The 17,010-nt window shown below is 36.6% G+C and overlaps 1 protein-coding gene across 2 annotated transcripts in view; it reads left to right on the top strand.

The window, feature by feature from the left end:
• The window catches only part of PPM1D (protein phosphatase, Mg2+/Mn2+ dependent 1D), a 78,942-nt gene that overhangs the window by 27,752 nt on the left and 34,180 nt on the right, over positions 1-17,010 (top strand). Inside the window, exon 2 of one of the 2 annotated variants that reach the window (XM_077165031.1) lies at positions 14,882-15,107. In XM_077165031.1, coding sequence (XP_077021146.1) covers positions 14,882-15,107 — 226 coding nt within the window. Of the gene's footprint in view, positions 1-14,878; positions 15,108-17,010 lie in introns of both variants that reach the window. The other variant, XM_077165030.1, reaches the window with a different exon arrangement.

Below are 17,010 nucleotides of genomic sequence, written 5' to 3'. Positions count from 1 at the left end.
GAATTTATGAAGGCTGTTTTAGCAGGCTGTTTGTAATGAGTAATTTTTCTGGGCCCCTCAATCTCTACCTTAGTGTGCTTGTTTAAAAGGATGTATGCCCCCTAGAAAAGCCATGTTTTAATCAAAATCCCATTTCATAAAGGTACAATAATTCCCATTCAATACTGTATGTTTTGAAACTGTAATCAGATCATCTGCCTGGATGATGTCATTTAGTCAAGAGTGGTTGTTAAGTTGGATTAGGTGACGACATGTCTCCACCCATTTAGGTGGGTCTTGATTAGTTTATTGGAGTCCTGTAAAAGAGGAAACGTTTTGGAGAATGGGAGATTCAGAAAGAGCAGAGCAGAACAACATAGCCATGAGAAGCAGAGTCTACCAGCCAGCAACCGTTGGAGATGAAGAAGGAAAATGCCTTCCAGAGAGCTTTGTGAAACAAGAAGCCAGGAGAAAAGGCTAGCAGATGACACTGTGTTCACCATGTGCCCTTCCAGCTGAGAGAGAAGCCCTGACTGTGTTCGCCATGTGCCTTCTCACTTGAGAGAGAAACTCTGAACTTCATCGACCTTCTTGAACCAAGGTATCTTTCCCTGGATGCCTTAGATTGGACATTTCTATGGACTAGTTTTAATTGGGACATTTTCTCCGCCTTAGAACTGTAAACTAGCAATTTATTAAGTTCTTAAAAATTCCATTTCTGGTATATTGCGTTCTGGCAACTAGCAAACTAGAACACTTAGCATCTCTAAACATCTTTGTCTAAGATTTTTCCAAGTGTTTTCCCCTCTTAAAGGAATTCCAGTAAGCTGATTAAGATTGTTTTAGTTTGTTAATGCTGTTGGAAGGCAAAATCCCAGAAATGGGTTGGCTTTTATAAAGGGGTTTTATTAAGTTACAAGATGATAGTTTCAAGGCAATAAAAATGTCCAAACTAAGACATTCAGAGAGAGATATCTTGACTCAAGAAAGGCTAATGTCTATCACAGTGGGAGGCATGTGACTGATGTCTGCTGGTCTTTTGGCTACCAGTTTCAAACAGATTCACTGGGGGTGTTCTCTTTCTGCATCTCCAGACATCTCTGTCTGTCTTGGCTCTGAGCTTTTTCCAAAATGGTTTCCTCTTAAAAGACTCCAGTAAGTGGATTAAGACCCACCTTGAATGGGCAGAGACATATCCTCATGAAAACCACTTAGTCAAAGGGTCTCTACCAAAATTGAATGTATCACATCTTCATAGAAAGAACTTAATCAAAAGGTACAACCCTAAACAATAGGTCTGTCCCCAAAAGATCGGATTAGAGAAAAGAACATGACTTCTCTGGGGTATGTAAGTGTTTCAAACCAATAGTGTGAAGTAGTTTTTCATTGGGCTATTAATAGATAATGATGTTGAGCATCTTTTCATGTGTTTATTGGCAGTTAGTCTGTTTTCTTTGGAGAAGTGTCTGTTCATTTAATTTACCCAGCATTAAATTAGGTTGTTTGATTTTTGGTAATTTGAAGGATTTCTTTGTATATATTGGATATGATACCCTTAAAAGACATATGATGTCCAAATATTTTCTCCCATGCTTTAAGTTTTATGTTAGTTTTCCTGATAATGTCCTTCAGTGTACAGAAGTTTTTTATCTGATGTAGTCCAATCCATTACTTTTTTATTGTTACTGTTTCTGGTGCTTTAGGTGTAAATGATAACAATCCATTGTCTAATACTTGAATTTCCCCATATTTTCTTCTTGGAATTCTATATTGTTGGTTCTTATATTAGGTGTATGATCTGTTTTTTTTTTTCTTAACTTTTTTGTTGTATAGTAAAACATATATACAAAGCAAAGAAATAAAAAAGCATTGGGCTATGACAATTCTAAATTTTTTTGTGTTGGAAGGGTCTGTCACTAATATGGGGTAGGAAGATGGAACTATCTGATGTTCTGGAGAGGCTGGGCTAGGTTTCAGGACTTATCTGGACCAGGGGCCCATCTGGAGGTTGTAGGTTTCTGGAAAGTTACTCTAGGGCCTGGAACCCTTGTGGAATCTTATATATTGCCCTAGTTTCTTTAGGATTGACTGGAATGGTTCAGGTTGGAGGTTGGCAGGTTATGATAGGTAGCAAGGTCTCCCTGAAGCTTGCGTGAGAGCAACCTCCAGAGTAGCCTGTCAATTCTGTTTGAACTCTCTCTGCCACTGATACTTTATTAATTACAATTCTTTTCTCCCATTTGGTCAGGATGGAATTGTTGATCCCATGGTTCCAGGTCTGGATTCATCCCTGGGAGTCCTCTCCCATGTCACAGGGAGTCTTTCACCCTTGGATGTCATGTCCCACGTAGGGGGGGAAGGTAATGGTTTCACTTACAGAGTTGGGCTTAGAGAGACTGAGGCCACATTTGAGCAACAAAAGAGGTCCTCCAGAAGTAACTCTTAGGCATGCCTATAGGTAGTCTACGCTTCTATGCTACCTATATAAGCTTCACAGGAGTAAGCCTCATGATCGAGGGCATGGTCTATTGATTTGGGTGTCCTGAAAGTTTGACAAAGTATCAGGGGATTCCCTGATGGTAAGATTTAATTAGTTCCATAGTCTTTCTCCCCTCCCTCAGGGGACTTTGCTAATACTTTTTGATTATCTGCTTAATATACTCTAGGATGTTTCCAGACATTACAATAATCTATATAGGATTAAAGGACCTCTTTCTCATTCTGTGCTTCTGTGTTTCAGTTGTTCAAATAAGTTATACAGATAGGTTGAATTAGATTATACACTACAGAAGATTTTAGTTACAGATCAAATAAACCTTTCTTTCATTGGTCTCAAAGAGTATGTGTGGTTCTAAAATATAGGCACTGTCTTCCTTACCCCTAAGTTCTGAATTATTTTAACCCCAAGCTTTTTGGCTTTATTCTCATCTCTAAATATCAGATTGTATATATAAAACAGCCTCTCAAAATCCAGAAATAATAATCACCACTCTGGACTTAATATGTCTGCTCTAAAAGCTTACAATCTAGGCCCCTGTTTTCATATAAGCATTTTCTAAAGGTGACCATATCATTACTGCTTTTTTGTTTCTTGGCTTATTTTGTCTCACCAAATATCCCACATGTTCATTCACTTCGTTGCATACCTCATGACAATGTTCCTTTTTGTAGCAGCACAGCCTTCATTCATAAGTATACACCATTGTTTGCCATTCTACTTCTCCATCAGTGTGTCCTTCAGCCGCCTGCATTCATTGGGCATCATGTAGAGGGCCCAAAGTTCACAGTCCGTCAATATTCTCAATTTTAGATAATTTCATTGTTCCTAAGAGATGGAAAAACCAATAAACACACCCTCACCAAATAAGAGATCTAAACTTCCTCCTAACTCTTGTCCCTCACTCCATTATTTACCTCTGCTGTTGCTGTGGTAGTGCTGATGGCTTCCTTTTGAACATAGCTCGTAGCATGCAATAGCAATTTTCCCCCTTACCCTGGACTTAAACACTCTTTATACAAGAATCATATCTTTGAAATAATTCTTAAAAGAACTCATTCATATTTCTAGTGTGTCAGTGGGACATAGGTCTGTACAACCCCTTTCAATTTTCTTTGCCTTCAATATGGTAATATTACTTCTAGACCCACTAGAAATTCACCTTCACTCTTATCTATTCCCTTACATTGGAATTCAGCCTCATTAGCTAGCGGTTCACCCATCTCTAGCTTCTATGTATCTCTGTGTCCCCTGTATTCTGTATTATGAGTCTCTGGTTATACCTTTATGCTGGTCATAAAAGTGGAATCATACAGTATCTGTCCTTTTGTGTCTGGCTAATCTTGCTCAGCATTATGTCCTCAAGGCTCATCCATCTTGTCATGTGCTTCAAGATGTCATTTTGTCTTACTGCTGCATAATATTCCATCATATGTATATAGCACATTTTGTTGATCCACTTGTCTGTTGATGGGTGGTTGGTTTGTTTCCATCTTTTGGTGATTGTGAATAATGCTGCTATGAACATCTGTGTGCACATGTGTTTGTGTTGTTGCTTTCTGCTCTTCTGGGTATATGCCAAGTACTGCTATTGCTGGGTCATAGGGCAACTCGATATTTAGTTTCCTAAGGAATGGCCAGTCTTCCATAATGGCAGCAGCATTGTACATTCCCACCAGCAGTGTATAAGTGTCCCATGTTCTCCACATTCTCTCCAACATTTACAGTGTCCTGGTTGTTTAATAGCAGCCATTCTTCAAGGTGTGACGTGGTATCTCATTGTAGTCTTTTTTTTTTTTGAGTGCAAATGATAATATTGTTGTTTTATTACAAATTAAAAATCATACAATCTCTTCACCCTGAAAAATATTTAGTATGCAGGTGCTACTTTTTATATACATAGAATGAAACATGAGCTGAGGAGATGCCACTGTAGAGAATTAGTACCAAGCGACAGCTTCCAATCAGTTGACGAGAGTCCATTTCACTTTGATAGCCGTTATAAATGTATTCTAGATAATTTCTTTTTCTAGGTCAACATAAAGGTTTGTTCCATGCTGATACAAAACTTTAGAGAATGAACATTTCACTGTAAATCTATATTTTATTATTTCAAGTTAGTTTTTTCGGTTGCCTTGGACAACATTTCATCAACTTGTATAAATCTCTTTAGAAATATGTTCATACCTAGCCAAATGGATATTTCAGCTTTTAGGATAGATTTTTAATTTATTTCTTGGTGTTCAGTATTGGCTCTCTGAAGCTTGTTATAGTTTTCATTCAATCAGCTTGTATAAAAAAGGGAGAAATAATGGCATTATCCACCACCACAGTAGTGTTTTTCAAATGTGCTGCAAAGGGTATGTTGGGAAATTCATATGTATGTGTATGTGATATGATAATATATATATTGATATATAATGTAATAATAATACATGATACATCTACCACATATTTTAATGTATTTATATATAGAAACATGTTATATAAATAATAAAATATTTATTGTTTTGTAAATTCATTGAAGTCTGAAATCCCAAGTAGATAAGTTATTACCTTAAACACAATTTTCTGGAAATTCCAGAGAATTCAGATTTCAGGCTGTAAGCTAGAAAGTTTTTATTATATAGAACAAATTCCAGAATTAGTTCAAAGAAGTTGAATTAGAAAAACACTTTATGTCTCACCATATGAGTTACACACATGATTGTTATCCCAGTGATATTAGGGCTGTTTCCTGTTTCTCACTATGAACTTTGTATACCTTAAGTCAGCAGTCTTTGAGTCTGTGTCTTCTCTGGAAATAGCGCAAATTTGCCTTCTGCTTCTGGCATAGTTTCACCTAGTTGCTCAAGTTGTAGTGGCAGTTATTGTAGTCTTGATCTGCATTTCCCTTATAGCCAGTGAGAATGAGCATCTCTTCATGTGATTTTTAGCCATCTGTATTTGCTCTTCAGAAAAATGTCTGTTCATATCTTTAGCCCATTTTATAATTGGATTGTTTGTTCTTTTGTTGTTGAGTTGAATAATTTCTTTGTATATACAGGAAATCAAACCTTTGTCTGATGTGTGTTTTCCACATATTTTCTCCCATTGAGTTTGCTGTCTACCTTCTTAACAAAGTCTTTTGAGGTGCATAAGCATTTGATTTTGAGGAGTTCCCATTTATCTATTTTTTCTTTTGTTGCTTGTGCTTTGGGTGTAAAATTTAGGAAGCTACCTCCTGTTATTAGGTCTTGAATATGTTTCCCTACGTTTTCTTCTAGAAGCTTTATGGTGCTAGTTCTTGTATTTAGGTGTTAGATCCACTTTGAGTTAATTTTTGTGTAGGGTGTAAGATAGGGGTCCTCTTTCATTCTCTTGGCAATTGATATCCAGTTCTTCCCTGCCCAATTATTGAAAAGACTTTTGTCCCAGTTCAGAGGATTGGGGGCCTTGTCAAAAATCAGTTGACCATAGATTGGTGGTCTGTTTCTGCACTCACAATTTGGTTCCATTGGTCAATGCTTCTGTCTTTATGCATGCTGTTTTGACATGCTGTTTTGACCACTATGCCTTAATAATAGGTTTTAAAGTCAGAGAGTGATAATCCTCCCACTTCGTTCTTCTTTTTTAGGATGCTTTTAGCTATTTTTGGTCTTGTTCCCTTCCAAATGAATTTGGTAGTTAGCTTTTCCAAATCTTCAAGGTAGGTTGTTTGAATTTTAATTGGTACTCTGTTGAATCTGTAGATCAATTTTGAGATAATTGACATCTTAACTATATTTAGCCTTCCTATCCATGAGCAGGGAATGTCTTTCCACTTACTTAGATCTCCTTTGATTTCTTTTAGCAATGCTATGTTGTTTTCTGTGTACAAGTCCTTTACATCCCTGGTTAAGTTTTTTCCTAAGTATTTGTTTCTATAAGTTGCTATTTTGAATGGAATTTTTTCCCTAACTGACTCCCCACCTAGCTCATTGCTTGTGTATAGAAATGTTACAGATTTTTGCACATTAATTTTATATCCCGCCACCTCACTGAATTTGTATATTAGCTCAAGTAACTTTGCTCTAGATTTCTCAGGATCTTCCAAGTATAGTATCATATCATCTGCAAATAAGGAAAGTTTTACTTCTTCCTTTCTAAATGGATGTCTTTTATTTCTCTGTCCTGCCTGATTGTTCTAGCTGGAACTTCTAGCATAATGTTGAATAATAGTGGTGAAGTGGGCATACTTGTCTTGTACCTGATCTTAAAGGGAAGGCTTTCCTTCTCTGTCCATTGAGTATGATGCTGGCCATTGGTTTTTCTTATATTCCCTTTATCATATTGAGGTAGTTACCGTCAATTTGTATCGTTTGGAGTGTTTTTATCAGAAAATGATGCTGAATTTTGTTGAATGTTTTTTCAGCACCAATTGAGATTATCATTTGGTCTTTCCCTTTCAACTTGTTAATATGCTGCATTACATTAATTGATTTTCTTGTGTTGAACCATTCTTGCATTTGTGGTATAAACCCCACTTGGTCATGGTGTATAATTCTTTTTAAAGTGCCGTTGGATTTGATCTGCTAATATTTTATTGAGAATTTTTACATCTGTTTTCATTAGGGAGATGTGCCTGTAGTTTTCCTTTTTTTATAGTATCTTTACCCAGTTTTGGTATTAAAATGATATTAGCTTCATAAAATGAGTTAGGTAGAGTTCCTTTTTCCTCAATTTTTTGGAAGCGTTTGAGCAGGATTGATGTTGGTTCTTTCTGGAATGTTTGATAAAATTCCCCTGTGAAGCCATCTTGCCCAGGGCTTTTCTCTGTAGGAAGATTTTTGATGACTGACTGAATCTCTTTACTTGTGATTGGTTTGTTGAGATCTTCTATTTCTTCCTGAGTCAGTGTAGCGTGTTTGTGTGTCTCCAGGAATTTGTCCATTTCATCTAAGTTGTCTAGTTTGTTGGCATATTGTTTTCTTATGATTTCTTTTATTTCGTCAGGGTCTGTGGTTATGCACCCCTTCTCATTTCTGATTTTATTTGCATCCTCTCTCTTTTTTTCTTTGTGCATCCTCTCTCTTTTTTTATTTGCACCCATCAATTTTACTGATTTTTTTCAAAGAACCAACTTTTGGTTTTATTGATTCTTTCTATTGTTCTTTTGTTCTCCCATTCATTAATCTCTGCTTTAATCTTTGTTATTTCTCTTCTCCTATTTGCTTTGGTGTTAGTTTGCTGTTCTTTCTCCAGTTCCTTCAGGTTTGCTGTTAATGGCTTTCTTGTTTTTTAATATAGGCATTTAGGGCAATAAATTTCCCTTTCATCACAGCCTTTGCTGCAAACCGTAAGTGCTGATAAGTTGTATTCTCATTTTCATTCATCTCCAGATAGCTACTGATTTCTCTACCAATTTCTTTTTTGACCCACTGGTTGTTTAAGAGTATATTATTTAATCTCCATATATTTGTCAATGTTCTTGTTTTTTGGAGGTTATTGAGATTCAGCTTCTTCCCAATGTGATGCTTTAAATAATTTCAATATCTTTAAATTTATAAAGACTTGTTTTATGTCCCAGTATATGATCTATTCTGGAGAATGTTCCATGAGCACTAGGGAAGAATGTATAAACCTTGTGCTTTGGGGTGCAATGACCTATATATGTCTGTTAGGTCTAATTCATTTATCAAGTTATTTAACTTTTTATTTAATTTGTTGATCTTCTGTCTGGTTGTTCTATCTATAAAGGAGAGTGGTGTATTTAAATCTCTACTATTATTGTTGAAACATCTATTGCTCCCTTCAGTTTTGTCAGTTTCTGTCTCATGAACAGATATTTGGAGCTCCTTGATTGGGAGCATGAACATTTATGATTGTTATATGTTCTTCGTGAATTGACCCTTTAATTATTATATAGTGTTCTTCTTGATCTCTTATGATATCTTTACATTTAAAGTCTACTTTGTCCTACATTAGTATAGCTACTCCTGCTTTCTTTTGGTTACAGCTTGCCTAGAAAATCTTTTTCCATCCTTTCACTTCCAATCTATTTGTATCCTTGTGTCTAAGATGAGTCTCTTGTAAACAGCACATAACTGGATTATATTTCTTAATCCATTCTGCCAATTTGTGTATTTTAATTTGTACATTTAGTCTGTTAACATTCAAAGTTATTACTGAAAAGTCATTTCTTGATTCCACCATCTTATCTTTTTTATTTTGTTTGTCAGATCTGTATATTCTTTTCCCTTTTTCTCTTTGTGTTTTTTAAATATTACCCTTAGTGGGACTCTTCAATTCTGTGCCCTCCTCCACACCTCCCTCTCCTGTCTTTTTTTTTTTTTTGAACTGGCAGAACCCCTTTTAGTATTTCTTGTAGGGCCGGTCTCTTGTTGACAGATTCTTTCAGGACTTCTTTGTCTGTGAAAACTTTAATCTCTCCCTCAATTTTGAAGGACAGTTTGGCTGGGTACAGAATTCTTGGCTGGAAGTCTTTCTCTTTCAGGATCTTGACTATATCATACCACTGCCTTCTCACCTCCAGTGTGCTAGTGGAGTAGCCTGAACTCAGTCTTATTTGATTCCCCTTGTGTATGGTAAATTGTTTTTCTCTTGCTGCTTTCAGGATTTTCTTCTTCTCTTCAGCATTTGGCAGACTGATTAGTATGTGTCTTGGGAAGGCCTATTTGAATTTATTCTATTTGGAGTTCTTTGGGCTTCTTTGACGTGTGTATTTATGTCCTTTATGAGGGTTAGGAAGTTTTCCCCCATTATATCCTCATCTATTATTCCTAGCCCTTTACTCCTCTCTTCTCCTTCTGGGACACCAGTTACTCTTATATTTGTGTGCTTTGTTTTGTTTATCATTTCCCTGAGTTACCATTTAATTTTTTCCATCTTTTTTGCCGTTTGCTGTTTTGAGTCTTCAAAGTCAATTATCCTGTCCTCTATATCACCTGTTCTTTCTTCTGTTTCTTCAAATCTGATGTTGTATGCCTCTAGTATGTTTTTTATTTGATCAACAGAGTCTTTAATCTCTGTGATTTCTGCTATTTTTCTATTTATTCTTTCATATTCCTCTTTGTACTCTTCTACTGTCTTCTTGATTTCCTTTCTATCATTTGCTATCCCACTTGTTTTGTTAAGTAGAGGTTTTTGAACATCTTTAATTGTTTCAACGTCTGTTTCCTCAGGTGTTTTAATTTGATCATTAGGCAGGGCTATATCTGTCTGTATTTTGATGTGCTTAGTGATCTTCTGCTGTGTTCTTGGCATGTAATATCTTGATTGATTTACTTTGGGAGTTGATTTCTTTCAGTAGTCTGAAAAGAAATTTTCACCTTGTGTTTGTGGGGATGGTTGTACAGCAGGGAGTAGGGCATGGGGTGGAGCACTCAGTACCGTGATTTGTTTCAGGGCAGGTATGGGTGCAGATTGGGGATGTTATGCTGATGCTTGTGAATGTGGTGTAGCTGTGTGGGTGCACCGGACTGGGGGGCATGATCTAATGTGCTTTGGTCTAAGGCATGGGGCCTTTTGTGCGCATGTGTAGAGCTGTTGCAGCAAGTCAGCATTATGCCTTCTTGGATTGGGGGCAGATGTGACCTGGCTGTGCAGGTCTGTACTTTCTCAGAGCTGGGGAGTGATGCTGAGGTCTGTGCGCATGTGCAGTTCTAGGGCTGCTGTAAAGTGTGGTTCCCAGAGCTGAATGACGTGATTGGGGTCTGTGTGCATGCATAGGCCTGAAAGTGCCATAATGGATGCACTGAGCTCAGGAAGGACAAGGTGAGGCTTTGCAACATTATGGACGGGGGGCAGGAGTAGCCCAAGTATGGAGGTTAGTGCCCTCAACCTCTATGTGCTGGCAACAGCCTTCAGGAAACAAGGAGGGGGAAGTAGTGCTCAGGAGGGACGAGGGAGAAGTGGGTTGAGCTGCACTTGGGGTGGGGATGTGGGGCAGGTATGTACACTGGGGGCTGGTGGGGTGGAGGTGCCTGGGGCACAAGGAATGGGAGTGGGTGAAGGGGTTTGGGTTTGTTGGGTGTGGGGTGAGTCACTGGTCATGGGGCTGCGCTGCTGAGGGTAGTGCACCCAAGGAGCACTTCCTGGCTTACTTCCTAGTCCCTCACTCCTGTCTGTGCCCTCCTGCGGGTTCTGCGGCTCTGCACCAGGCTCTAGCTTTCTGCCTCTCAGTTCCTTGGCCTCTGCAACCAGGGCTGAAGCATGTAGTGCAGAATGCTCTCCCAGGTCAGTTGCACTCCTGAATTGCTGCCTCAGTTGCCCTCTTGTCCCTTCTGTAACTTTTCCGTGGAGCAGGGCTAATCTCCAGCTACTCTAATCGGTCATCTTTCCCTCTACTCTTCACTGTCATTTTTAGTTTGTATTTTCCTGATGATTACAGAAGGCTGAACACCTTTGCATGTTTTTCAGCCATTTGCATTTCCTCTTTTGTGAAAGGTCTGTTCAGGTCTTTTGTCCACTTTTCTACTAGGCAGTCAGTCTTACTGATTTGATTTGTAGGAACATTTTATATATGTTCTGCATTCTGGTCTTTTGTCATTGTTTTAGTCTGCCAAAGCTGCCAGAATGCAACACACCAGAGCTGGATTGGCTTTTATTAAAAGGGGATATATTTAGTTAAAAATGTATAGTTCTTCAGAGGAAAGGCAGCTGACTTTCCATTGAGATTCCTTCTTAGATGGGGAGGCACAGGGCGATCTCTGCTGGCCTTATCTCCAGGCCTCTGGGTTCCAACTGCTTTCCCTGGAGTGATTCCTTTCTGCATCTCCAAAGGCCTGGGCTAAGCTGCGAGTGCTGAGATGAGGTATGCTGAGTTGCTTGGGCTGTACTATGTTGAGCTGCTTGGGGTGTGCTATGTTGAGTTCTTTCATTTAAGCTTCCAGCAATTAAATCAAACATCATTCGTTGTAGCAGGCACGCCTCCTAGCTGACTGCAGATGTAATCAGAAACAGATGAGCTTCATGTGCCATTGGCTCATGCTCACAGCAACAAAACTAGGCACCTTCACCTAGCCAAGTTGACACCTGAACCTAACTACCACAGGTGTGTGTGTGTGTGTGTGTATTACAAATATAACCTCTTCCATTCTGTGAGTTTTCTTTGCACTCTAGTAATACTATTTTTTAGTGAACAGAAATTCTTAATTTTGATGGTAGTATAACTTGGCATTCATTTGGCTAATCCATTTTATGTCTATAAGAAATCTTTCCCTACCTGTAGGTGATGAATGCATTTTCATATATTATTTTCTGAATGTTTTGACTTTGCTTTTCACATCAGGCCTTTAATTTACCTGAAATTCATTTATATGTTGGTGTCAGAGAACCCATTTTTAAAAAATTTTATCCATTGCCATTTATTGGAAGTCTTTTCTTTCTCCGAGTGTCCAAATATGCATAGTTTATTTCTGTGCTTATTATTCTGTTCTTTTGGCCTACTGGTTGTCTTCAGTGTGTCTCAATGAAGTTTAAAATTTTTCCATAAAGGTATTTTTAGAGATTTATTAGCACATTCCCCACATATAATGTATCTTTGTTGCTGTTGTGAATAGTATCTTTTTAAATTTACATTTTGTAATTTTTGTTGCGGGCATATTGAAATACAATTAATTTTTATATAAGAATGTTTCTATGTAGGAACTTTTGCTGAACTTTCTTATCAGTGTCAATAATTTATCTGTAGATTCTTTTTTTTAATACAGTTTTTTTGATATACACTCATACACCATACAAACCATCTGAAGTATACAATCACTGGCTCACAGTATCATCACGTAGTTGTCCATACATCTCCATGATCAATTTTGGAACATTTTCCTTACTCCAGAAAGGAAATAAAAATTAAAAATAAAACCCAAATCCTCCCATACCCCTTATTCCCGCCCCCCACATTGACCCATAGTTTTGGTGTGGTTCATTTGTTAACTGTTAATGAAAGAATATTAAAATATTACTGTTAATCATAGTCCATAGTTCGAAATTTTCCCACATGTATCCATCTATTTTTTAAATATTTGTTCCCCCTATTATTTATTTATTTTTAATCTATATGTTTTACTCATCTTTCCATACTGTAGATAGAAGGAGCATCAGACTCAAGGTTTTCACAATCACACAGTCAGTCACCTTGTGAAAGCTATATCATTATGTAGTCATCTTCAAGAAACATGGCTATTGGAGCACAGCTCTACAGTTTCAGGCATTTCCCTCTAGCCTCTCTAATACACCATAGACTAAAAAGGGAATATTTATATAATGTGTTAGAATAACATTCAGAATAACCTCTCAACTCTGTTTGAAATCTCTCAGCCACTGACACTTTATTTTGTCTCTTTTCTCTCTTCTCCCTTTTGGTTGAGGAGGTTTTCTCAACCCCTTGATGCTGAGTCCTGGCTCATTCTAGGATATCTGTCCCACATTGTGAGGGAGTTTTATATCCCTGGGAGTCATGACCCACGTAGAGAGGCAGAGAGTATCTGTAGATTCTTTTGATTCTTCCATAAGTGTTTACTTAGGGGCCAATTTTTCTTTGTATGCTCCTCTTAGTAAGTCTCATACTCTTTGCGTTTCTTAAGTAATGGCTTATCCACAAGAAGATTTAACATTTATTGAGCACTTACTATGTGTTGGTTCTTTTGCATTTGCAAAAGTTCTAACTTTATTCCTATCTTAAATGTCTAATAGCATCTATCTTAAATGTTTGATGATATATATATATATATATATATCATCAAACATATATATATCAAACATATTTGTATATATATATAAATAAATTTCTAGCTTGGTCCAACATTGGTAGCTGTTCTGGTTTCATTCAGCAATTATGAAAGTTATTATTTCATATATCCGAAGCAGGCTGCTACTGTGAGTGACACGGCACTCTGAGTGTTTTCCATCTGTGGAGTAGGATGGGCAGGTCTAATTTCCTTTAGGGTTCAAGGGATGTCTTTTCAGACTATATAATTTAAAAAAAAATAAGCTAGTTACCCTTCATATATTAGAGAGCTCTTTCACATTGTTCTTTTCATCATTTTTTGTGGCTATGAAAGTTGCCTAGTATACTGCCCAGTATTTTTAGGCCCTATACCTTTTCCTACCATCCTCCTTTGAGACCCTGCTCTCCCTATCAACAGATCCGTTATTTTCCTCAAAAGAGAGGTATTATAGTTCGTCACAGCTTAGGGACTAAAATGTTCCTTTCTAATGTTCGGAGACTTTAGGCACTGACCTACTCCCTGCAGTTTTGAAGTTAATGGTCAACCTTCCATTCTTGCCCTTGTTTTGGCCACTGAGTCTGAGCTTGGGCTTTTCTGGGACTCAACAGGAAAAATCTATATACTAGATTCTTTACTGGCTGTTCTTTTTGCTTATGATGTATTACAAGTTTTGCATTCTGACTTTTTCCCTTAAAATAATTCTGTTTGTTTAAACTTTCAGAAATTCCTGATTTCCTCATGAACCTTTCTTGTGTTTCAAAACTGCTATGGACTTTTTCTAATATTTATATTCTGTTCTTTTAGTGGAATTTTGTTGGGGAGAAGAATATGTCAGTGCTTAGCCTCAGTCTACTATCTTGAAGTATAAATTAGTTCGTGTAGTGTTATAGAATATTTCAGGATTTGTTGAATGATAGTGAATTTAATTGGACAATAAAAGATTTTTAAATTAAACATATAGGGTCTTTGTCACAATATTTGATTTGTCTTGAGCAAGTTTTTTAACCATTCAAAGTATTGATGCCTTCATATATAAAGTGAAAATGAGAATAATCTTATTTATTTCATAGGTTCATTTTAAGTATTATTTGAGATAATGTTTATAAAGCTCATATCACAAAGCTTGGTATTCAGTTAAGTGTCAATGAAGGTTATTTGTTAGGCTCTGAATATGCAAAATAGTTATTTAAAAAACAAGTCAGGGGCGAGCCACAGTGGCTCAGCAGGTAGAATTCTCGCCTGCCAGGCTGGAGACCCGGGTTCAATTCCCGGTGCCTGCCCATGCAAAAAAAAAAAAAAAAAAAGGTAGTTTTTTCAGAAATTCTTTTTGAAGAGTGATTAATAAACAGATATTAAGCTACTGGCTAAATGGTATCAAAGCTGTTACTTCATCCTTGCCTCTAAGTGTAGGACTCAGAGTTATGTAAGTAGTAAACCTGGAATATTTTCTGTTAGGTTTGTTTGGGTAGTTGTAATATAATTGTATTATCCATAAAATTACTAATTATGATATAATTATTTACACTGATTAGTGGATTAACATAAGTTCCTTTTAACAGCTTTCAAAATATTAAAAACTTTTTTTGGTAGTTCATATTTTAACATGCTAATTCAACATATGTTACCATTTGTTTTCTGAAACAGTACAAATGTTTTTACCTGGGAGAATAAAATATTTCATTTCTTATTACAGCAGAATGGCCAAAGACAATGACAGGTCTTCCCAGCACATCAGGGACAACAGCAAGTGTGGTCATTATACGGGGCATGAAGATGTATGTAGCGCACGTGGGCGACTCAGGGGTGGTTCTTGGAGTTCAGGATGACCCGAAGGATGATTTTGTCAGAGCTGTGGAGGTGACACAGGACCATAAGCCAGAACTTCCTAAGGAAAGAGAACGAATCGAAGGACTTGGTGGGAGGTAATTGTGTGCTATTTTGTCTTTCCTCTATTGGTTCTGTTTATTTTTTTTTCGCTTTACTAAATGGATTGACCTACTGCTCCCTTCAAGTGAAATTGCTTTCTCAGTTTCGAAGTTGTACATTTCCTGATAGAATATCCATGCACATTCATATTTATCTAATTATTTTGAATTGACTGTTCTATTTCTGATAATGGCTCCAAAGGGAAATTGCATTTTGGTGGACCTCAAATAACAATACATACAAGGTCTTATTGGAAGCTTTTTACGTGAACACTGATTACTATTGACCTTTCTCAGAATCTGGGCAGAACAAGTCCGTGGTGTTCCAGAGTAGAATTAGTTTGTTGATGGACACTTAGGTTACTTATACCTTTTGACTACTGTGAATAATGCTGCTATGAGCATTGGTATTCAAGTATCTGTTTGAGTCCCTGTTTTCAGTTTTTTTAGAGGATATACTTAGGAGCGGAATTGCCAGATTATCTGGTAATTCAGTTTAACTTTTTGAGAAACTGACAAACTATTTTTCACAATGGTGGCATCATTTTACAATCTTACCAGCAGTGCATGAGGGTTCCAGTTTCTCTACATCCTTGCCAATGTTTTTTTCATAATAGCTACCTAGTTATAGATTTTTTTTATCATATCCAATTTCAGGTAAAAAAACACCTCACTGTTGTTTTAATTTGAATTTATCTTATTATGAGAAAGGTTGAATAGCTTTTCATATTTTTAAAAGCCATTTATAGTTCCTTTTCTATGCATATTTGCTTATATTCTTTGTCCACTTTGGGGAAGGGTTGTTAGTCTGTTTTTGTATCAATCTGTAGGAGTTACTTATACATTGGAGGAATTAATTTAAAGTAGGTGATATGATTTTTAGAGACTGTTTTCTTGATGTCATTGTCTTTTGAGTATGCCCGTGGCATTTTTTTTTCCACGTGAAAGTTTTTTGTTAATGTAGATACTGGTCTCTTCTCTTATGAATACTTGGTTTTGTATATAGAACTCTTCTACTCTGAGATTATTAAAAAGTCTCTGTATTTTCTTGTAGTATGGTAGTTGTCAATGTTTTTAGTTTCAGGAACCCTTTATATTCTTAAAAATCGAGAATTTAAAAGACTTTTTTGTTTACGTGAGTTACGTAAATTGATTTTTATTGTATTAGAAATTAAAGCTTAAATGCTTTAAAATATTTATTCTTGTTTTTTTTGCATGGGCAGGCACTGGGAATTGAACCTGGGTCTCCGGCATGGTAGGTGAGAACTCTGCCTGCTGAGCCACTGTGGCCTGCCCTTAATTCAATTTTAAAATAACAGTGATAGACCTATTATGGTTAACAAAACTAACATTTTTTGTGAAAAATGTATTTTCAAAACAAACAAACATTTAGTGAGAAGAGTTGCATTGTTTTATGATTCTGTGACTCTTTGATGTCTCACTTAATAGGTAACAGCTAGATTTTCACATGCTTTTTTTTTTTTTTTTTTTTACCAGTTTGATTTATACACTGTATAGTCTATCTAAGGTGTATAACCAGTGGCTGTTGGTATAATCACATAGTTATGCATTTACCACTACAACCAATATGAGAACCCTCTCATTTCTCCAAAAAAAAATTCCCATACCGTATCATCCACTTATTATTGACATTTAGCTTTGGATCAGGGCTGTTGTTACAAGTGATGAAAAAATTATAAAACATTACAATGTTATTAACTGTAGTCCTTAGTTTGTACTAATTGTATTTTCTCCAAATGAGCAATCTTAATCCATATTCTTATTTTACAGTCAATAATAACTTTTTTTTTGGCATGGGCAGGCTCCAGTTTTTTTTTTTGTCATTAACTTTTTTTTAATTTTTAATTTTTATTGATAAAACAATGTACAAGCACATACA

This window comes from Tamandua tetradactyla, chromosome 6, assembly GCF_023851605.1.
Source record: "Tamandua tetradactyla isolate mTamTet1 chromosome 6, mTamTet1.pri, whole genome shotgun sequence".
Taxonomy (NCBI): domain Eukaryota; kingdom Metazoa; phylum Chordata; class Mammalia; order Pilosa; family Myrmecophagidae; genus Tamandua; species Tamandua tetradactyla.
This window is presented reverse-complemented; position numbering and strand designations above follow the sequence as displayed.